We start from the raw sequence: 24,176 nt of genomic DNA on the forward strand, positions 1-24,176 counted from the left end.
AGTTATAAATAATGACACATCTTACTAGTGATCATGTGCTAAATGTTAATCCACCATCTACACTTTTCCAAGAGTGGATAAGACTTTCATTGGCTTCAAGTCCGCTATGAAAAGTCTGTGGGATGGAATTTTCAGGTAACTCTGCCACATCTGGCACGAAAGCTTCTGTTTGATCCTTCATATAATCGGCAGATGCTGTCTGCCGTGCAAGGGGCAGCTATATGTAAAATTAAACACCGCTTACACCATCGCAAATGGGCTTACACTGAGTAAATTAAAATCGCTACTCCTAAAAAGACCGATTTGGCTATAAATTTGACGTATGCATATAATAAGGTACAGTATATGTCAAAAGCATCAGTGCAATATCAGACAGCACTTGTGAGAACAGCACAGTTATACCGTTAACAGATTCATTCAAGCAGTGCGTGCAGGGCCGGTGAGCAGTCCGTGTAACTTTTGGTCACTCAGTTATGTTATAAAAATCTATTTTCTTTGGATAACGGGATTTCGTTGAGACATATTTTCCTCACACTTGTGTGTGTGTATATATATATATATATATATATATATATATATATATATATATATATATGTATATGTATATATATATTTTTTTTTTTGCTTGTTAGTTAGATTAGTGTTGATTTCAAATGCAATAAATATGTTTGTATAAAACTTGTAGTAACGGTGCTTATAATTGGTGGGTGCGACAAAATTTTGGCTGATGTGCATAAGTTTTTAAAGTTAGGAGCATCGTTGCTACTAAGCAAAACGGTTAATTTCGAGCCCTGCAAATACTATGGAAGTCAATGGTTACATGCTTCCAGCTTTCTTCAAAATATCTTCAATAGAAGAAAGAAACTCCAGAAAGGTTTAAAACCACACAAGGCTGAGTGAATAGTTTTTAAATGTTCATTTTCTGGGGTGAACTGTCACTAAGACAAATGTTTGTCAACTAGACTCGAAACATGTTTTCTTTAAAAGCAACAGGAAAGGAAAATAAATTAATAATAATTGATCATCCATTTATGTCAATTTGCACTGTAACTCAAAAAGACAAGGCGAAGAGGGTTTTAATTAGCATTACTGTGGCCTCTTGAGGATGAACTTACATAAGCAGTGTGCAGGCGGTCTCATGATGGCTCGTCCTCAAGGTGTTGCTGCTTCACTTTGCCGTCTGAAGTCTTCAGGCGGAGATGCAGCCCTGTTTACTTTACATGTTCATTGCAAGCACAGTCTCAGGCTCTGCAGTGAAGTTCACCCCACAGGACAAAGATAAAATGCCACCATTGAGACTTGATCATATTTCTCTGTGACACTTTTTTGACTTGATATTTTGTTTTTGTTTCTTGTGTTTCAGCCTGCCCTACTAAAAGCTATTTTTAATGTGGATCCGGATGAAGTACGCTCCCTCATTTTCAAGAAAGAGGATGTGAATGTACAAGTAAGGTTTTCAGTTGTCTATTAATAAAATGTGGATTTCTGATGGACTCAGTGTTCATTTTGTGGATGAATAGTTTTCATTATATTATTCATTAACAGCATTTTATTTCCACTGACAGAAACTAAAGACATTTAAAAATGTCAAATGCATTGTTATTTTTGTCAACGAATAAAGGCTAAATGACACTAACAGCAGTGTAATCAACTTCAGTAATGTCTTCAGTACAGTAGAATTTATATTATATTACTATAATTTATGGAGATGCATATATTTGCTTGAAAGAATAAAGGACAATGTATATTGTATACATTCACTGGCCATTTTATTAGATACATCTGTCCAACTGCTCGTTGACACAAATTTCTAATCAGCCAAACACATGGCAGCAACTCAATGAATTTAAACATGTAGACATGGTCAAGACGATCTGCTGCAGTTCAAACCGAGCATCAGAATGGGGAAGCAAGATGATTTAAATGAATTTGAACGTGGCATGGTTGTTGGTGCCATATGGGCTGGTGAGTATTTCAGAAGCTACTGATCTACTGGGGTTTTTATGCACAACCATCTCTAGGGTTTACAGAGAATCGTCAAAAAAAGAGAAAATTCAGTGAGTGACAGTTGTGTGGGAGCAAATGACTTGTTGATGTCAGAGGAGAATGGCCAATCTGGTTGGAGCTGATAGAGAGGCAACAGTAACTCAAATAACCACTTTTACAACCGAGGTGTGCAGAAGAGCATCTCTGAATGCACAACACGTCCAACCTTGGACAATAGAACACTCTCACCAAAATTGGACAATAGAAGATTGGAAAAACATTGCTTGGTCTGATAAGTGTCGATTTTTGCTGCGACATTTGGATGGTAGGGTCAGAATTTGGCATCAACAACATAAAACCATTGAACCATCCTGTCTTGTATCAACGGTTCAGGCTGTTAGTGGTAGTGTAATGGTTTGGGGGATATTTTTGGCACACTATGGGCCCATTTGTATCAATTAAGCATCGTGTCATAGCAACGCCACAGCCTGCCTGAGTATTGTTGCTGACCACGTCCAGCCCTTTTATGACCACAGTGTACCCATCTTCTGTTGGCTACTTTGAACAGGATAAAGCGCCATGTCATAAAGAGCAAATCATCTCAGACTGGTTTCTTGATCATGACAATGAGTTCACTGTACTCAAATGGCCTCCAGAGTCACCAGAGCTCAATCCAATAGAGTACTTTTGGGACGTGGTTTAACGGGAGATTTGAATCATGAATGTGCAGCCTGCAAATGATGTGTGATGCTATCATGTCAATATGGACCAACATCTCTTAGGAATATTTTCAGTATTTTGTTGCATCTATGCCACAAAGGATTAGGCAGTTCTGAAGGCAAAAGGGGGTCCAACCCGGTACTAGTAAGGTGTACCTAATAAAATGGCCGGTGAGTGTAGCTGGTTTATTATAAAGAATGCAATATGAGGTCAATTTATTAGATTCAGGGTTAATATATTTAGGCCTAATGTTACACTATGACTGTTAATTCAAACCTTTAATATTATTCATGTTTATAATTTTGTTTTTCATGAGTATATAATAAGTTTAGAATTTTTTGAGATGTGCATAATTTAAATATTATGACTAAACTGGTTAGATTTTTAGTTGACTAAAATAGTATTCAATTTATTTGACTAAACCTAGGCAAACTGCAATGAATTGAGAAGACTAAAATCAAACAAAATAAATTACATTTTAATCCAATGAGACTAAAACTGAATTAAAGTTTGTTGTCAAAATAAACATCGATGGACTTGAATGTTAGTAAGAACTCTTTATTTAATTTTTTCTTCAGGACAATGAGAAAAGGACACCGCTGCATGCAGCTGCTTACCTTGGAGATGCTGAGATTATAGAGCTTTTAATTTTATCAGGTAAATAAATCTTGAATATTCATCATGTCTCCTCTCTTTGATTCCAGGTGTCTTTTACATGTGGCTTTGATGTATTGTTTTGCTGTTATTCATGAATTGCTTGTTCTGCTTGTGATGTAGGGGCGAGGGTGAATGCCAAAGACAACAAATGGCTAACTCCTCTGCACCGCGCCGTGGCGTCCTGCAGTGAGGTACTACAGTCATATCACAACCTGCACATGTGCATCTAGGGGATTTTTGCCCAAACTATGCTTCCCAATAAACAGGGTTGTCACAATATCAACATTTATGTGGTGTTGTTAGACAAAGTTCTAAACTAAAAAAAAGCTGTTTGGTAAAAACTAATATGCATTAAAACAATAATAAACAAGTGTAAAAAAGGAAAATAAATGAGAAAAAAAGGTTAAATAAAAACAACTGAGCAAAGATGTTAGTTAGTTAAACACTGTTTGATATTTGAAACTTCAAGTGCTATTAAATGTCAAAATATATATCCATCGACATTGAAAAAAAAACACATACAAAAGAGGTTTAGGCTTTATGCATTATTAATATTATTACTATTATTATTATTATTATTATCATCATTTAATTTATTTCTTTTTTTGCAATGAAATTTGGGGACCCCTGAAACCTGATTTTTTTTTTCTCTTTTTGTTATTATTATAATACTTTTAAATTCGCTTCGAAATTTAGGATCACTTAAATCAGTGTTATAAGTGTTATTACCAGTATTTTCCTTTGTTCACATTTTTTCTCTTTGATTTTCTTTCTAATGGTTAATTAAAATTTTAAACAGAAAGCTTCTTTAATTAATTCAATGAGATCATAAAACATAACATGGTATCAGTTTATTAAAAAAAGATTAACTAAATTTAGGGGCCAGAAATTTTAGGTTTTTTAATAAATTATTATTTTATTAATACATTATTTCCCCAAATAGTCTTTTCATTTTTTATTGTTTAAGATTCTATTATGGTTTAATAACATTTGAATAAATTGAGAAGAAACATGAAGTAAAAACAAAATTGTGTGATTGTCATACAGTTTTATTCAAAAGTTTGGCCACCTCATTGTAAGAGAAGATCCCAGTAAAAGGCTGTGCAAACGTTTTGGCATCCTTTCTTTTGTGTGGATCTCAAAACCTGTAATCACTTAATGCTGACTGATTGACACAAAATTGATTTGAGGGACTCAGCGAACCTTAACAATCTTATCAGCAGTGCTGATAGAATGCTCAAAAGAACTAGAATGCTCAAAAGAACATCCTAATGATCTAAAAATTAGGATATTTCACCAACATGGATTAGGACAGGGGTCACCAATCTCGGTCCTGGATGGCCGGTGTCCCTGCAGGGTTTAGCTTCAACTTGCTTGAATGTTTCAAGCATACCTAGTAAGACCTTGATTAGCTTGTTAAGGTGTGTTTGATTAGGGTTGGAGCTAAAATCTGCAGGACACCGGCCCTCCAGGAACAAGTTTAGTGACCACTGGATTAGGAGAAGGATGCCAAAAGCCATCACAAAGGTTTAAAGTCTCTATCTCCACAGTCAGAAATATAGTAAGAAAATGGAAGGCTTTAGGAACAGTCCTTGTGAAGGAAAGATGTGCTAGATCAAAAAATATATATATCTGAAAGACAAAGGTGAAGAATAGTTGGAATGGTCACAGACAAACCACAGACCAATTGCAAAGAGCTTCAGGAATATCTTGCTGTTAATAATGTCATTGTACATCGTTTACAATCTTCACAAAGAATAGCTCAATGAAAGGTGATGTAGAAAAAGCCTTTTCTGCTTTCTGCCAACAAAAAGAGTCATTTGAGTTATGCGAAGGCTCATCTCATCAGATGCCACAACCATAGGCGCTTTGCATGGTAGGAAAAGAATACAGCATTCCAGGAGAAGAACCTGCCCCCTACTGTAAAATATGGTGGAGGGTCCATCATTCTGTGGGGATGTGTGGCAAGCACAAGTACTGGAAATTTTGTTAAAGGTTGCTTGAAGTCCACCCAGTATAAGCAGATTTTTAAGAACAATGTTCAGGAATCAGTCAAGAGGCTAAAGTTATGGCAAGGTTGGATGTTTCAGCAGGACAATGACCCAAAGCACAGTTCCAGATCTACCAAGGAATTCATGCTCAGACATGTTCTTGAACGGCCATGCCATTCTTCAGACTTGAACATCATTGAAAATTTATGGATTGATGTTAAAAAGGGCTGTTCATGCTCTGCACCCATTAAACCTGATTGAACTGGAGAATATTTGCAAGAAAGAATGGTCCAAAATGCCTTCAGCAAGAATACAGGGACTTATCCTTGTCTGTAAAAAGCGTCTACATGCTGTTATTTTAGCAAAAGGTGGCTGTACAAAATATTGATGTCATTATTCTGTTAGGGTGCCCAAATTTTTGCATCGGTCTGTTTTTTAAGACTTAAATTGCAATGCATCTGTTGATTTAAATAAATGTTATGTCAGAAATGAAATGTAGCTTTTTCTTTAGGATATATTGCTAATTTGAATGAAAATTATCAGGGGTGGCCAAACTTTTGCATAAGACTGTATACACACACTTAATAAAGGAGATCATCGTCATCATCAAACCAGACAACCTGATCTTTAGCGCCTTCAGTTTTCATTGCGCATAAAAACAAGCATGAAATTATGTCTTTACAAACAATACTCAAATTATTGCTAAAAGGGAATCTACTCTTTATTGCAATTAAGTAATGGATTAATGGAGGCGTGTATGAGCTCCAAAATGTCATATTACACCTCATGTTATAATAAATGGTGTACTAAAAATCTGCACAATCCTGCCCGGGTGAGCTTATCTTCCTTCTTTTTTCATCCTTGATTGATTGCTGCATGATTTAGTCCTGATTAGGGTTGTAACAATATACCGGTATGACGGTCTACCACGATTTGAACGTGCACGATTATCATACCATGAACAATTGCATATCAACGGTTTTAACCCTTAAAGACCGAGACAGCCGCCCGCGGCTAAAAATAAGTATTGCTCTTAAATGTTTAATAACTTTTGATCCGCTGATCCGATTCATACAATTCAAAGATTGGCATAAAGAAGAGAATCTCAGCTTTCCAGTGCTGTATCACATAACATTCGCGGCTCCGGAGGCTCCGGAATCAGTGCGGTTACGTCATCAAAATTTGACAACGCTGATTTGACAAAGAAACGCTCGTCACTGTGTCTCCGGACAAACCAGACATGATACATTGATGCATTGTCCCTCCTCCATGCCCAGATTGGTTCAAACTCGCTATATCACAACCAATAAGCATAGGTTTCGCTTTTGTTTGTGGACCAAAAACGAGCTTTTTGAACAACACGGAATGAGAGATAGGCATACATTTATGCGCGGCTAAATAAAACGCAAAAAAAAAAAGTTTTGCATGAAATAATTCTCATACTAAGTACTTTTGCATGCACAGCAGCACAGAAACATGACAAAACAGTGACACAGCAAAGACGAACTGCTGCTCTTGCTGTTTTCAAAAGACACAAATGAAGGTGCAGCTGTTTGTTTACATTGCAGACAACCATATCCTAATCCATATCCACAGACAACCATATCCATGCTGGCACATAAAACCTAAGGATGTTCCATATTGAATCTAGTTTCGTTATGTAACTATTTATAGTATAGTAAATATTTATATCTATTTTTTTACTGAGGATTTGCACCATGTTTATTTGGACTTTATTTGGACTTTGACACATTATTTATTATTTTCTTATTTTTTATTTGTTCATTGTAAGTGGTGTTGTTTATAGTAACTGAAAATATATTATTTGGAAAAAGTCAAATTTGCTTCACTGTTCTATTATTTTGTAACATTTGTAACATACCGTATACCGCGAAACCGTCAAACCGTGGTACTGTTTTAAACGATTATCATACCGTAAAAAAATTCATACCGTTACAACCCTAGTCCTGATACATCGCGGTGCACAGTGAAACTCCTTTGAACTCACGCAGATCATATTAACAAACAGTCGATTAGACCTATGTTGACTGTATAGCCCTACCATGATGTTACCCAATGTTTAATAAATTCCATTTTTTTTATTGCATTCTATCTTTCTTATCATGGAAATCATAGTGCACTTTTTTATTACTTATGACGAAGTATGACAAAGTGTGACTAACAGAGGACAAAGTGAAAGCAGAGCTTGAGATTCTTGATGTTGTGTTTTGCAGGAGGCGGTGCAGGTTTTGTTGAAGCACTCTGCTGATGTGAATGCTCGAGATAAGAACTGGCAGACTCCTCTACATGTGGCGGCTGCTAACAAGGCGGTTCGCTGTGCTGAGGCGCTGGTGCCACTGCTCAGCAATGTTAATGTATCAGATCGTGCTGGACGCACAGCTCTGCACCACGCTGCCTTTAGCGGCCACCTGGAGGTCAGTCAACTGCATTTGCATATGTGGAGGTGTTGTAGAAAGAATGCTTTGAAATAGGGCTGGACAATATTGAAAAAAAGAAAATGCAAATTTGCAGTATTTTGTTTTTCAGCAGTTTATATTGCGGCAAGCGATTTCACGGTACAAGTGTCTTAAATTTACTGAAATATTGTGTTGTAGGTCTTGATTTTATTTTTTTTTTTAAACAGGTCTTAATTTTCCTTTGTTCGTGTATTGCTACCCAATCTGGCGAAAACTCATACAATCACCAACAATACACCTCACAATCCATTTTCCTTACAATAACATTTGTAAGGAAATTTGACACTGACCTGGACAGATTGTTGTGCATAGAATTAGTTTATAATAGTTTTTAGATTTTAAAACTTTTAAAACATTTGTTCATTTTTTTTTTATTATTTTAAAGAAAGTTTGTTGAAAAAAGTGTATAGATACAAGTAGAGCTTGATTGTTTTTACACAATAAGTTAAAATATTTTGCTAAGAAATAAAGACTAAAGTTTTATATATATATATATATATATATATATATATATATATATATATATATATATATATATATATATATATATATATATATATATTATTATTATTATTATTATTATTATTATTATTATTATTATTAATAGTGTATTGTTGTATTTATTAAATGTATTAACTTAGATTTTTTTTTTTTGCCCTATCCAAAAATATAACTTTTCATCTGGGCTATTTGAAAAATGAAACGAAAAAGAAGAAACTGTAAGCATCTGTTTCTTTTTTGTAGTTTAATAATATTTTGATTGAACCACTGAAAAGAAAATGGTCTGTTTTGAGGATGTTTTTTGATACTTTTCTGGACTTTAGAGTCTGGACCCTTGCTGTCTATGGACAATAAAGGAGCTCTTGGTTTTAACTAAAGTATCTTAATTTGTGTTCTGAAGATGAACAAAGCTCTCAGAGGTCTGGAATCACATTAGGGTTACTAATTGATAAAAAGTTTCATTTTTAGGTGAACTAAACCTTTCAAAAAGTGTAGAAATGCTCAACTTTCTCTATTATAGTAACTTTGCAATTACTCCCCAAATCTGGAAATCGTTACCTGTTATTCCGAGTTCAGACTGCATGATTTTAGCCACAATAACTTTGCAATTACTTCCCAAATCTGGAAATCGTTACCTGTTATTCCGAGTTCAGACTGCATGATTTTAGCCACAATAACTTTGCAATTACTCCCCAAATCTGGAAATCGTTACCTGTTATTCCAAGATCAGAATGCATGATTTTAGCCACAATAACTTTGCAATAACTCCCCAAATCTGGAAATCGTTACCTGTTATTCCAAGTTTAGAATGCATGATTTTAGCCACAATAACTTTGCAATTACTTCCCAAATCTGGACATCGATACCTGTTATTCCAAGTTCAGACTGCAGGATTTTAGCCCCGATTTTGACTCGCTTACAGGTCTTGAGAAATCGCTGACAAATGCCTGAAATCAAAGGCAAATCGGTGCTTGTACAAGTAACAATCACACAGTGTGAACTATCAAAGACGTGAGATATTTGGCATACTAATTATATGGACTAGGGATGCTCAAAATAACCGATTAACCGTTAACGAAAGGGTGTTTTTTTAACAGATTAATGATATTAGTTAAACGATTAATGTTATTTTATATTTTTTTTCAAAGTTTGGCAGCATAAGAGGGCGATTACACCGAACACACTTTTTGTGATGAAAGGCGCATCTTTTGAATAGTTTACTTAAGGCTGTGAGTGTTTTGTACGCTGCTTATGCGTCTTCCGCTTATGTTTTTGCCATTGCAAGCTGTGTGCTCGCAGTTGAAATAAGCTAACCCCAAGCAGAAAAGCATGTTACATCAGTCGCATCTTTTTCATTCTTCAATCAAATATAAGCAGAGGCGAGGTTTCTGTTAATGCTGATTAGGGGTGTCAAAATTAATTGTTTCTTCGGTGCACCGCCATGTGGACAATTCGGTAAAACAAGTGGAAATTTTATAGGAGCCCCAGTGTCTGAGCAATACCACGAGAGAAATTGCTAAGTCCCTTCGAAACCCTGCTGAGCAAAATAAGTACATTTTCCACCCCACTAAAGGCTTTTTTCTTATGTAGTTTATAACAAAAGATACTATGTGACCTCATGTTGTTTCCATGTCACTTCTTGTGTGTTTTTCATCTTGATTCATCTTGCAGTGTAAACACAGCAGCAACAGAATGCTACCCCAGATAGTAATGCGGTGTGAAAACATCTGTGATACGACTACTTTAAAAAGCATTAAACTATGATCTTGATTTTGACATTTTACATTCTGTGATATAACTATTACACATGCTAAAACAATAATATTTACAGCCCTAATTCAAATTTCTTTTAGTCATTTATTTATTTCACACTCAATAAATGCATTGTTTTAAGTTCTACACATGTAAAGTATGCATACTTTTTGTTTGTTTTGTTGGAAGATGGTGAGGTTACTGCTATCCAGGGGAGCAAACATTAATGCGTTTGATAAGAAGGACCGAAGGGCGATCCATTGGGCGGCATACATGGGTGAGACAGAGAAATTATTGTTTGTTTGTTTTCCAGCCTCTTACGCAACCATATGTGGGATCTACAAATACAAAACCCTTTTAAATCTTGAACCTTTCAGGTCACATGGAGGTGGTGAAACTGCTGGTGTCTCATGGTGCTGAAGTGCCGTGCAAGGATAAGAAAGCTTACACACCTCTCCACGCTGCAGCCTCCAGCGGGATGATCAGTGTAGTGAAGTATCTGCTCGACATGGGAGTCGATGTGAGTGTTAAGCTTTCACAAAAATGTCTTCTCACTATGGATTATGTGGAGTTTATGTACTATAGCAACTTTTTAAGGGAATACTATTTAAGTTGCCGTTCGCACAGAATATGTTTTTCCTTTCCAACGTGCTACTTTACTATTATTTTTCAATGTGAACACACACTTGATGGACGTGTTGGATCATTATGTTTGCGCCATGCTCGTGAGGGTCATGTTTTTTAGATGCCATGCTAAATTAAAAGATCTTCAACTTTCACAAGCAAGGCAGCTCATCACTGTCAGCTCTAAAAGCAGTGGAATAATCAGAAGAGCTCAGAGGCAGGGCAATCATTGCCTTTTTTTATAATAGATAGATGACATGACAGGTGTTTTATTTACTGTTATGTCGAGGCGGATTAGGTGCTTATTGTGGCTTTGTCCAGGCTATTCTGAGTTATATAAAGTTTTTTCATGTGCTTATCATAACATGTAGCTTGTTTCCTATTTCGAATGGGCCCGTTATTGTCTTTAATACATGTACATAATATAAGCATATCAGGAAAAATAAGTATTGAACATTTTTCTCAGCATATTTCTATAGGTGCTGTTGACCTGGAATTTTTACAGATGTTGATAGCTACCAAAGAAAACATTCATTCTGCTTCAGTCTAACATCTGCATTAGCAGGATGATGATGATAAAACCAGAGTGGACATTTCAGCAAGACAATGATCCAAAACACAGCAAAGGAAACTCTCAAATGCTTACAGAGAAAGAAAATCAAGCTGTAGAATGGCCCAACCAATCAACTGACTTGAGTCCAATAGAAAATACAAAATAAAGATCAGATTTGATAGACGAGATCAAGATTTTTACACTCTGTTGAGGTCTGTGAAAAAAAAAATCACACCTAGGCAATGCATGTGACTTCATTCTCTACATTAGAGGCGTCTTTAAGCTGCCATCACTAAAAAAAGCTTTTTGTATAAAGTATTAAATACGTTTCAATAGTGGAGTACTTTCTCCTTGTTTTTTCATTGTTATTACATATAACTAATTATTCAGATTGTTTTTGCTTTGTTTCATTTTTATGTTGGGTTTTTACTAAAATCTAGCTCAATTCCATGTTAACAGCTAGAAATAGTATTCCTTGGAAAAAACATGACATGTTCAATACTTATTTTCCCCACTGTATATGTAAAGCGTTTTTAGAAATAAAGACTCATTTGGTGAGAATGAACCCTATGCTGTGTTCATACCAGTCGCAGAACGCGTGGGAAAAAAAAATTCTTATTAGGGCGATGACATAAATATGATGACAGACATTCTCAGATTAATTTTAATATCTCAATAAACACTTTGGTAAATATGATGTCACTGTATGTGGTCTTACATGAGAACGATCAGAATGATACTGTTAAATGCTAACTTATGACTACAGCATGGATACATGCCCAGTAATTTATGATATAAAGTAACAGGTGTTGGTAAATGTGTTCTTATACTGAACGATTATATATTTATTTGTCAGGGCTGCAAAACGAAACAAAAAATCCACTCCATTATAAATCCAATTTTTTTTATAAATCTGATGTTTACATTTAGTCAGAAATAATGAGCATTATTTTTGTATATAATTGATCTGAGAAGGTTTGAGTGCTCTCATCCATTTCATTGTGCTGTTTTTCCTTCATCCTTTTTAAATCACACAAAAAAAAAAATAAAAAAAAATGGGTTGTTTTTCCAAAATTGTTTTTATATTTACTTAAATGAGTTTGAACAAAGCCAATACATGTTGCATACATTAAATGCAAACTAATGGACCAGTTTCGTTTTAAGTCCAAGAATTACTGCATAGATCTATTCTGATCAATTTTTATTTTATTATTTCACTTATTGACATGTTTAGGACTACTCATTAATTAATAAAACATTAAAGCCATGAAGTTTCAGGAAAAGTGTTGTAATATCTAAGCTGCATTCTTTTGTTACACAATAATACTTAATATAAACTTCTAAATTCATTGCTCTGCGTCATTTCAAATGAAGCATTCAATTTTTCTAATGACGTCTGCATGTGTTTTGTTTGCACGACTGCTAAAATTATGACCGTACCCATTTTGTCAGTGTGTAATTTTGATTTCAATTTAGCAGATCAAAAGTGGCAGTCATTTGATTGACAAGGACATAATTAAACTCACAATGTGCTTTGCTTTCACTCACACATTTGCGTACTGAGGGCGATTTAGCCAGAATAGCTTTCAGATGGCACCATGCTAACCTTTTCATCCAGAGCACCACTTTAGAAGGAACCTTTTGGGCATTTAAATAAACATGCATTTTGTGTTTGGTCAATACATATTCATGGTTATATAAGCTCTTTTTCAGTTGTATTAAATGTAGATCTCTAATTAAACCATTCTGCAAGCAAATGTGAATGTTTTATAGTTAAACATTTGAACTGTGCACGTGCTTTCAGATGAATGAGCCAAACGCGTATGGAAACACACCGCTGCACGTGGCTTGCTACAATGGTCAGGATGTGGTGGTGAACGAGTTGATCGAGTGTGGCGCCAATGTGAACCAGGTTAATGAGAAGGGCTTCGCACCCCTGCACTTCACCGCCGCCTCACGACATGGAGCACTTTGCCTTGAGCTGCTTGTGGGCAATGGTGCAGATGTCAATATCAAGGTAAGGTGGCACATGCAGATCTGAATTGACATTTATACTTAACTTGTTTTAGGTTAACTATGCCTTTAAGATGACATGACGCCGAAGCCATTAAATACTACATCCGACTAAATCAATATGCAGTATCGTTTTTGTAAAAAGACAAGATTAAAATGTAGTTAAAATAGAAAAATAGAATCCCAAATCCAACTGAAAATAACAAGCATTCATGTTTTTTGTCCTGACTTTGATTTTTAGTGTCTAATAAATAGGGTTGGATACCGAAACCTACCTTTGAAACCAGTATGCACCTGACCGAATTAGCATATGAATTTCGGTGCCTAATTCCGGTGCCACTGGCATTTTAGAATTTGCAAGTCAGAGGCTGTCCGCAGCGCCCAGCCACGACTCATGACTGTTTAGTTTTCTGTCGCGCCAAAGACCACCATCTGAATAGTTTCATTTTAAATATTATGCAAATGTGCGCGTCTGATGTGTGATACTATCAACTGTCATGTGCGCGCCATGCCGTGGCTCTGAGCAGCGCATCCGATGTGTGACGCCCTTAAGAAGCTTAAAGGAGTGCATCAAAGGCACACATTAGTACTTAAAGTGGAATCAACCTAAAGGTGAGGAATGGACTGTCTTTGATAGCTTGTGACATTATCTGGCACTTCCAGTGAGTACATTTACATGGACACCAATACTCTGATTTTAATATGATTAAGACAATACTCTGATCAAGAGTCCACTATTTAAACTGAGATTTTTGATTATCTTAAAGGACCACAGACACAACTGCGGAGGAAACATTTATAGGCAGGTGACACAATGACGTTACTGATCTATGTGCTATAACATGTGTCTGGGAATCATGAATTCAACTTTCAAAAAACAAATCATTAGATCACTGATGTCCATGTAAAAGTAGTCACAAGCCCCAAACCCAGAAAAAAAGGTGTTCCCTGATTTTAATGACAGCCTTTCCACAGGTTAGTAGTGACCTAATGTAATGTTAATAGTATAATGCAAAACTTGCATCCATGCTAACAAACAAATGATCAAAAGAAATATATTAATGCGATATTTATATATATATTTATAATACATTGTATTTGAACAATAAAAGTGTATGTGTGTGTGTGTGTGTGTGTATATGTGCGTGTGTGTGTGTGTGTGTGTATATGTATATATGCATGTATGTATATATATATATATATATATATATATATATATATATATATATATATATATATATATGTATATATATATATATATATATATATATATATATATATATATATGTATATATATATATATATATATATATATATATATATGTATATATATATATATATGTATATATATATATATATATATATGTATGTATGTATGTATGTATGTATGTATGTATGTATGTATGTATGTATGTATGTATGTATGTATGTATGTATGTATGTATGTATATATATATATATATATATATATATATATGTGTATATATATATATATATATATATATATATATATATATATATATATATATATACACATATATATATATACACACACACACGTTACATGGGTTTGAATTGAGATCATGATCTTTAATGTTTGTGTGCAGCTTTACACTGAATGCATTAATGCAGACTAAACAAACAGTAACAGAAAACACCTTAAATTTTTACCCTAAGAAAGGATTTAGGTAGGTCCCACCACAACTACTTTGGCTGCAGTACACCCAGTCGCCACCAGGCGATTCCCGCAATGGCGGTTTAATGGCGTCAAAAACACTGACAGATGAACCATTACAATGGTGAAAATCTCAGAGCTATTGATTCTTCTGTTCAAGCTGAGAAAGTCTTGCTGAACTCATTAGGGAAATTAAAACTACTTTTTAATTTGATAGCCAAATAACTAATGTTCTCCACTGCTGGAGACATAAGTGCTCAGAGGAGTCTGTCCTCACCTCTATGAGCATTCTGATCAGTTACTCTCCTTGAAATAATATTAATCTAGTGGCAATGCATGATTTATAAAATAAACCAGGGCTAAGCATAAAATACATAAAATAAGTTTGCTTAGTTAAATAAGTGTTCTAAGCAACCTAGAAAGCACTAAATTGCTATTTTGAAAGTGTTTTCCTAAATGTATATTCTACTAAATTGAGATTCTGCTGCTCTGACTAATTTAGAGATGTACCTATTTAATCACAAAATGCTCTCTGCACATCAGCACATTTTAAGCTTGTTTGACAGCCGTGTGCTTGTTTTACATTGCTCCAATTACTATAAAACATGTGCTGTTAATAAAAGAAATGCACCTAATAACTATTTTGATACATTAAGGCCTATTACGATATCCATTTTTTGTTGAACGATATATATTGCACTAAAATATTTAGCGATTAAATGATATTATTGTCATTTTAAGACTATTTTATGCCACTCATATAACGCCAAAATGACAATATTACATCATTATAATGCAAGGTCACTCTTCCAAAGTACACATTTTATTCTTAAGAATATTTCATTTAACTATAGTAATAATGTAATAATTAGACATTGGAGTCAGAATGTCAAAATGTATGTTCTTAATAAATAATAATAAATGTTAACAAAAAATTGCAAGGTAAAATGTAACAGAGCCTGCGGTATCTTTTTTACTATAGTAAAATTTACTATAGTAATTTATTGTAGATCCTATAGTGTTTTTTTTTTTTTTCTTTTTTTAAACCATACTGACACTGTCCCTACTATTAGTATATTGCTTCACCAAAAATGATTGAGGTAATTTCCATGTCTTGTGTGATAATTCGATAAATTGATTATTGTAGCAAGGAAATCAGTGTTCATTTGAATTATTTAGCCGGCCATGTTTACTGTTCCAAAATATTATAAATCTTTCAAAAAATAAAATATATGCTTTTTAAAGGGGAAAATGTTTTATTTTTAACCCAGACATTTAAAAAGAATATATTTTAGAGCAGTAATCACAATACCGTTAAACCATAATATTTTTATCCAAGGTTATCATACCATCATAATCTTATACCGGCCCATGCCTAGTGTGGACATATCATGGTCAGAAGTAGCTTTATAGAAAATAATAGATAGAACAGATGTAAAAAAGTAAGAAAAATGACTAACAATGCAATTTGGAAAAATTGCAAATGATGGAAGAATAATTGTGGTTCAACTTGCACATTGAAAAAGTTTGGAATGCATATTTGATACATAAGAAATTAAAATGCATTTTCCTTTGCTGGTTGTAAACGGACATTTGCAATCGGTTCATGTGATCGGCCAGATTAGCGAGTACCAATTGAGTTCTAAAATGTGATTATCGGCCGATGCCGATCCGTCAGACCATCCCTAGTATTTATCTCACTAATTGAACACTATTTTCTCTTCATCCAGAGTAAGGATGGTAAAACTCCCCTACATATGACTGCAATCCACGGGAGGTTCTCAAGATCTCAGGCCATTATTCAAAACGGTAAGTCTTCAGTTTTACAGTGTACATTTATCAATGTGCAAGTGTGCAGTATCTGACTACATCTTGCTTGGCTGTGTGCTATATGTGTAGGTGCTGAGATAGACTGTGAAGATAAGAATGGGAACACTCCTCTGCACATCGCAGCCCGATACGGACATGAGCTTCTCATCAACACACTGATCACAAATGGAGCTGATACGGCCAAGTATGAATTTACATTGCTCTCTGCTTGATAACTACTTAACTTGGTAGCTTTGTTTAATTCAACATTTACTAACTGTAGACAGGCGGGTGTAGAATAAATTCACTATTTAACCCTTTTTGAAAATCTAAGAATGTTGTAATTGATGATGCATTAGGGCTGCATGATATTGGAAAAAAACTGACAGTGCTATATTTAGTTTTACTGCTAAATGTTGTAGCGATCTGACTGGGTAGGGGTGCCAACTCATATATTTATAAGTAAAAAATAAAAAATAATATTTATAAAGTCAGTGCTACATGGGATACAGAAGCAGTGCAATAACCCTAGTAACCCCTTATAGAGCTAAAGACAAAATAAATCAGACTAAACCAGTTTAAATTGCATTCTACTAATATTCAATTAGGTCTCCTTACAACCTCAAAATAACACTATATACATGTTTTACAACAGAAAAAATTTCAAACCCATTTCAACAAGCATTTGAATAATTCAACAAATCAAATGCACAAAACAAAATAATAATAATAATAAACCAAATAAAGAGGTACCTCTGTCGACTTGAAATTAACTTGATCCATGCACAAGATTAAACCACTGATTCACATCAATTTGTTAGAACCTTACATTCATTACTGTTATACAGAAATTCAATATAAACAATTCAAACAGTTCAATGATTCAGTCGGTTCAACATTTCAATGATTCACTCGGGTCAAACAATTCAACGATTCACTTGGTTTAAACAATTCAATGATTCATTCAGTTATAGTAATCAAGATGCTCAGTTTGTTTAAACAGTTCAATGATTCATTCAGTTCTAACTAAGATGCTCAGAGTTCGTCAAACAGTTTAATGATTCACTCGGATTCAATAACTCAGATGCTCACAGTTCGTTTAAACCGCTCAATGATTCATTCAATTCTAACTGAGATGCTCAGAGTTCGTCAAACAGTTCAATGATTCACTCGGTTTCAATAACTCAGATGCTCACATTTCGTTTAAATCGCTCAATGATTCATTCAGTTCTAACCGAGATGCTCACAGTTCATCAAACAGTTCAATAATTCGCTCTGTTTCAGTAACTCAGATGCTCACAGTTCGTCAAACGGTTCAATGATTCACTCGGTTTCTTTAACTCAGATGCTCACAGTTCGTTCAAAAAATTCAACGATTCATTCGGTTCTCGTAACTCAGATGCTCACAGTTCGTTCAAACAGTTTGATGTTTCACTCGAGAGTACGCTTTTGCTCATTCCCTCATAAACCATACATGAAGAGAAATAGTTAAGTTGCCGTAGTGCCGTAGACGTACTGCATCGTCGTCTGTTTTAGTCACAAATTAAAGTTAGATCAGCTCACCAGTCCGAAGGTTACAGGAGTTAACCAAACAAACACATTGTCTCTCAGCCAGACGATTCCTTTCAGCCTGAGCCATCATTGCCTGAGCTTCTAGCCGAAGCTCCGCATACTCTCTTCTTGGTGAACAAACACTTCCTTCTTTTATCCATTTCCCATGATAGAGAGGGGTTTTTTAAAATACATCACGTCCTATGTGGACATTAAGTGACCGCTTTCAGCTCGCCACAATGTGTTGCGATTAATTTTTCAAATATAATTTCACAAGTTGACTCTATTTGGAAAGAATTTATAGGGGAATTACCAACCTACGTCACACGGATTCTACCCCATATACCGGTTGCAAAAAAAGACTGGTTGCTATAACAAACATGTCGTGTTGTGCAGTAGGATGCCAAAATTGAAAGTCCAAAAATAGAAAACTTAAATTTTACCGTACACCACACTGCTTTTAATGCCAACCGCAGTCGTCTTTGGCTAACAGCCATCATAAGACCTAATTAAAAATGCTCGACTTTGCAGTTCTTATTTTATATCAGGTAAGTTTACGCTATGCTGAATCATACACCTATCTCGTTTTTGATTGCAGCAATGATTTCAGCAAAAACATTAAAATATTGTTAATTAAACTGCGGACACAGAATGCTTAGAATGAAATGTAAAAATGTAGGTTCACATACCCTGCTGTACAGGTGCAGTTTTATGTCAGAATGCAGTTGTTTTCTTGTTGATGATTACCCAGGCCTTGTACAGTTCCATCTTCTTTCCTTGTCTTTGGCTAGGCAGAACCTCGGTTTTTAGCACTACAAAGTTTTGAATCTTGGAGTCATGGAACATTATTTCTTGCACATAACCACATAGAACAAAATTGTAGGCATAAAAGACTTGTAGACCTTTAACATTTCTCTTGTAAAAACACTTGGAGTTTCAATAAGAGAGTTGTATATTTCGGGCTGGATGCTTGGCCATTTCGTCTTATCCAATATCCATTGGCAGGGTGCTATCTCAAATGGACCTGTCAGACGAACACAGCTCACTTTAATGTTAATCTTGCCAAGTAACTGCTTATCACTAGGTGACAAGCTGTAATAAAATGCTGAAAGTATTATGTAAATAACAAAATTATGTAATCATTATAACTTATCTCTAATACAATAACTCTGTACCACATCGGATGTCATTTTTTCGCTGTAAATGCTAGCGCTTCCGGCTTTTTTCTGCAAACTCAATATGCACATGAAACACCAATCAATAGCTCGAAACAAAAAACAGCTGCCTCCCAATAGCATTTTTGGATAAAAATGTCCAATTCCTGGCTGGGACATTGGTGCTTTTTTAGTTGTAACTGATCATATGCAGACATGTAGACCTGTAAATTTATATGTAACACTTGCTTTTTTTTTTCTTAGGAGAGGAGTTCATGGCATGTTTCCACTGCATTTGGCTGCTCTCAGCGGCTTCTCGGACTGCTGCCGTAAGCTGCTGTCTTCTGGTAAGCTGCATCACTGCTAATAGTCATTACATTTTTCGTGTACGGATTACATCTAATATTGCTGTATGGTTGTCTGCTTCATTTCTCTAAAACAGTAAACTGAGCATGTTTCTGTCCTCCAGGCTTTGATATAGACACCCCTGATGACTTTGGAAGGACCTGTTTACATGCTGCTGCTGCCGGCGGGTAAGGTTCTTTTTAATTTGATTGTTTTATTTATATATATATATATATATATATATATATATATATATATATATATATATATATATATATATATATATATATATATATATATATATAATAAAATTATATAGCCCCCTATAGGCCAATTATTAGCCCCCCAGAATTTTTTGGCTCCTTGTATGTTTTTTCCCCAATTTCTGTTTAACGGAGGGAAGATTTTTTCAACACATTTCTAAACATAATAGTTTTATTAACTCATTTCTAATAACTGATTTATTTTTTCTTTGCCATGATGACAGTAAATAATATTTTACTAGATATTTTTCAAGACACTTCTATACAGCTTAAATTGACATTTAAAGGCCTAAGTAGGTTAACTAGGCAGGTTAGAGTAATTTGGCAAGTTATTGTATAACGATGGTTTGTTCTGTAGACTAGCGAAAAAATAAATAGCTTAAAAGGGCTAGTACTTTGACCCTAAAATGGTTTTTAAAAAATTAAAGACTTTTTGCAGAAATCTTGCTTCTTGCTGAAATAAAACAAATAAGGATTTCTCCAGAAGACAAAATATTATCAGACATACTTTGAAAATTTCCTGAATCTGTTAAACATCATATGGGAAATATTTAAAAAGAAAAAAAGTCAAAAGGGGGCTTATAATTCTGACTTCAACTGTGTGCGTGCGTGCGTGCATGTGTGTGTTTTGTGTGTGTGAGAGAACTTTAACAGCTTACCAAAAACCTGTTTCCTTACAGGAACCTTGAATGTTTGAATCTTCTCCTCAACACGGGGGCAGATTTCAACAGGAAGGACAGCTTTGGAAGGTTTGTTTACTAGTACATTACTATAGCCAAACATTATTCTAACAACCTAGTGATATTTTTTACAAGGCAAACATTAACAATCTGTTCTGCAGGACACCTTTGCACTACGCAGCTGCAAACTGCAACTACCAGTGCCTGTTTGCTTTGGTGGGCTCAGGAGCCAACGTCAATGAGCTTGACAAGAGGGGCTGCACCCCCCTCCATTATGCCGCTGCTTCTGACGCCGATGGAAAGTAAGTTACCATGTTGCAAACAAGTGGAAATGGTGACATTCTAAGAAATGTATTTACTAAAGTGTTTAAGAAGTCAATTCTAGATTTTTTTTAAATTCTTCACTATTTTCCTTTATGAGTCGATTGAATCAACAGCTGATGGCACTGTAAAACTGTTAAACTAGCCTAAAGCACCACCTACTCTTAGGGCGCACTATGCTAATTGTACCTTGCCCAGGCACGTTTCCCGGATCATTCATTTGAGAAGTGTGAGTGTTCTAAATCTGGCTCAGGCACGGTGCAGTTAGCCGGCCCTGCCCTGGCTGGAAGAGTTGTACCAGAAAGCTGTTCACTTGGGCTGTGGCGCGGTACAATTTTAGTGTAATTGCAAATCGCCCCTGAGCCTGAAACTGATCACGAAATGTAACTTTTAAGGGACTGTTTCCTATGGATTGATTAATCATTACAAGCGTGCTTCGGCACGGTTCAAAAGCAACTGTACATAGTGTGAGTATACCCTTAAAAACCAAGCCCAAAATCCATTCAAGAGAACATAATGAGTCTCTCATTTTGAAAATCTCAGATTTAATTTCACAGACATGTCTTTCTAGTAGTTACCAGTCTTTCTCTTTCCCTAACTAGGTGCCTGGAATATTTGCTGAGGAATGATGCTAACCCAGGGATCCGAGACAATCAGGGCTACAATGCAGTGCATTACGCCTCTGCGTATGGACACCGTCTGTGTCTGGAGTTGGTAAGTTACTGGTGAACTTAAAACCACATAATTCGGTAATTCACATAATTTGTAAATATTTTCAGCTGATTGTTTCTTTTCTCTTCATTAGATTGCGAGTGAAACTCCGTTAGATGTGGTAAGAACTGTAATGCTTAACATAAAACTTCCTGATATATCATGGCCTTTAAGATGTTTAAGTTCTTCATTTAGGCCACAGGAGTCAAAGCCAATTTCTGGAGGGCCGCAACCCTGCACAGTTTAGTTCTAACCCTGCTTCAACACACTTACCTGTAAGTTTCAAACAAGCCTGAAGGACTCAATTAGTTTGATCAAGTGTGTTTAATTAGGGTTGGAACTAAACTGTGCAGAGCTGCGGCCCTCCAGGAACTGGCTTTGACACCTGTGATTTTAGGGGGACCAAAAGAAGTTAAGCACTTTGTAAGGCAAGCAGCTGTGCGATATTATCCCTTTATCGCATATAATCACACTGGTGTGATCAGACAAGCGTGTGTATGATCACACTAGTATGACTAGAAAGTGGAATGCAAGAGAAGATGAGCAAATTGCTTCTAATTAATAACAAGTGTTACCAGTGTTTTGTAAAAAAAAAAACAAAAAAAAACATTTATTTTAATTTTCAGACATGTACATACACATAAATACTAGAAAAACCACAACTATCTATGGTTTGTAATATATACACCGATGTCTAGGGAAGTAATTATTTTTAAACCTAATCAGACAACGTGCTTTATTCACATCAGATACATACTTTATTACTCTATTCTTCTCCTAGTTAAACAGCCAATTATGTATTTCGGGAGAAGTTGATGAATTAACATGTTGTAATTCCAGCAGCTCTAATCTCATCACTGCAGCGTAGACCAACATGGTGAGGCCCATCACCGAATACATGTCTTGGACAGATTTGACCATCAGAATATCAGATATTTCACTATAATATTAGCGTTTTTGTCAATATTTGCTGAAAAGGTTAAAAGTAACAATATCAGTAAAACAAAAATCATTAGGGCAGCATAAATACAGGGTCCATTTCACTTTGTTACAATTCTAACTTCAGTTTTTGCTATAAATCAAAAATCACCTTAGGCCAGTTGTGGTTCAGAAGTTTTTGCCAGTTGGAAAAATGTTAGAAAAGCTTAATTTTGGCAAACTGTTTAAAACTTTCAAAACTAACTATGGCTGTGTCTCATTTCAAAGGGTGCATCATTCGAAGAATACATTTGACTTTGTGGTGCGACAAAGACAGTTTCATTTAAAAAAATTTCTAAAAGTCTTCTTCAAATGTAGCCTCAAAATCCGCCCTTCAATTCCTAGATAATGAGGCATATAACTGGTGGATCCTTCGCAGCCTCAAACATCGAACAAGATTTATTGCGTGCTGATAACAGCAGGGCATTTTTAAAAGAAAACTCTTGATTATAGTTTTGAGTGTTTGAATTTTTTCATTTACTTGGATATCTAAACACTTGTTAAAAACAAAAAGAGTATGACTTGTCTTGCTGAATAGTTTTATGTGCTTGAATTGTTTTTTAATTTACTTGGAAATCTAAACAGATGTTAAAAACAAAGATTATAACATTGCTGAAAAGTGATGTGATAGACTGTTTTTTTTTTTTTTTTTTTTTTGTAAATGTATGGGTCAAAGAAAATATATATTACCAGTTTTTTAAACCTTGTTTTGCCTTCAGATCACTTAATATGAGTTTTAAAATCACTTTGAGAAAGTCATTCTAAATTTTATTACAGCTTATTAATGGCAAGGTGCTAGGTGATGAGGTCTGTGATCTGTAAGCTAGATCGTCTCAATTCAAAACTCAGTTCGGTCTGTGTAAATTTCAAAACACTGCCTCTGAGATGCGACACAATTATGATTTAATATTTAGTTTTTGCTTAAAATGATGTCACTCTAGATTGAGTGATCAGACCCATTTAGTTCTGTTGTGTTTTGTCTTCAAGTTAATGGAAACCTCAGGGACAGACATCCTAAATGACTCTGATGTACTTGCTCCTGTGAGCCCTCTACATCTGGCTGTGAGTACACTCTCCATCTGTTTGCTCAACATGTTATAGGGAAAAAAAGAACTTTGTGTGAATCTCCTGCATTTGATTGCTGTGGTTGATTTGAGCTTTTGTTTGCAGGCATATCATGGACATCACCAGGCTCTCGAGGTACTGGTTCAGTCTCTGCTGGATCTGGATGTGAGAACTGCACAAGGACACACACCGCTGGATCTGGCCGCCTTCAAAGGTCACGTTGAATGTGTGGATGTGCTCATCAATCAAGGGGCCTCCATCCTAGTGAAGGACTATACGCTCAAACGCACCCCTATCCATGCTGCCGGTACATTATATCTGTTGGATATCTAAATCTGAATTTTTTTTTT

At 35.2% G+C, this 24,176-nt stretch overlaps 2 protein-coding genes across 5 annotated transcripts in view; one reads left to right on the forward strand and one right to left on the reverse strand.

Moving 5' to 3' along the window:
• The window catches only part of ahr1a (aryl hydrocarbon receptor 1a), a 105,661-nt gene extending 104,267 nt beyond the window's left edge, over positions 1-1,394 (reverse strand). For all 3 annotated transcript variants that reach the window (XM_073924566.1, XM_073924562.1, XM_073924564.1), the window contains exon 1: positions 1,116-1,394. The gene's annotated coding sequence lies outside the window, so the exon portion shown is untranslated. The remainder of the gene's footprint in view (positions 1-1,115) is intronic.
• The window catches only part of ankrd28b (ankyrin repeat domain 28b), a 97,045-nt gene that overhangs the window by 57,566 nt on the left and 15,303 nt on the right, over positions 1-24,176 (forward strand). For both annotated transcript variants that reach the window (XR_012391712.1, XM_009292265.4), the window contains exons 2-18: positions 1,364-1,447; positions 3,285-3,363; positions 3,484-3,554; positions 7,589-7,789; positions 10,274-10,361; positions 10,462-10,604; positions 13,066-13,278; positions 16,680-16,758; positions 16,849-16,963; positions 19,728-19,810; positions 19,933-19,996; positions 20,752-20,820; positions 20,913-21,053; positions 21,675-21,786; positions 21,878-21,904; positions 23,749-23,823; positions 23,932-24,133. Coding sequence is in view for 1 of the 2 variants with exons in the window: in XM_009292265.4 (XP_009290540.1) it covers positions 1,364-1,447; positions 3,285-3,363; positions 3,484-3,554; positions 7,589-7,789; positions 10,274-10,361; positions 10,462-10,604; positions 13,066-13,278; positions 16,680-16,758; positions 16,849-16,963; positions 19,728-19,810; positions 19,933-19,996; positions 20,752-20,820; positions 20,913-21,053; positions 21,675-21,786; positions 21,878-21,904; positions 23,749-23,823; positions 23,932-24,133 (1,846 nt within the window). In the remaining variant the exon portion in view is untranslated. The remainder of the gene's footprint in view (positions 1-1,363; positions 1,448-3,284; positions 3,364-3,483; positions 3,555-7,588; positions 7,790-10,273; positions 10,362-10,461; positions 10,605-13,065; positions 13,279-16,679; positions 16,759-16,848; positions 16,964-19,727; positions 19,811-19,932; positions 19,997-20,751; positions 20,821-20,912; positions 21,054-21,674; positions 21,787-21,877; positions 21,905-23,748; positions 23,824-23,931; positions 24,134-24,176) is intronic.

This window comes from Danio rerio, chromosome 16 (assembly GCF_049306965.1).
Source record: "Danio rerio strain Tuebingen ecotype United States chromosome 16, GRCz12tu, whole genome shotgun sequence".
Classification (NCBI taxonomy): Eukaryota; Metazoa; Chordata; class Actinopteri; order Cypriniformes; family Danionidae; genus Danio; species Danio rerio.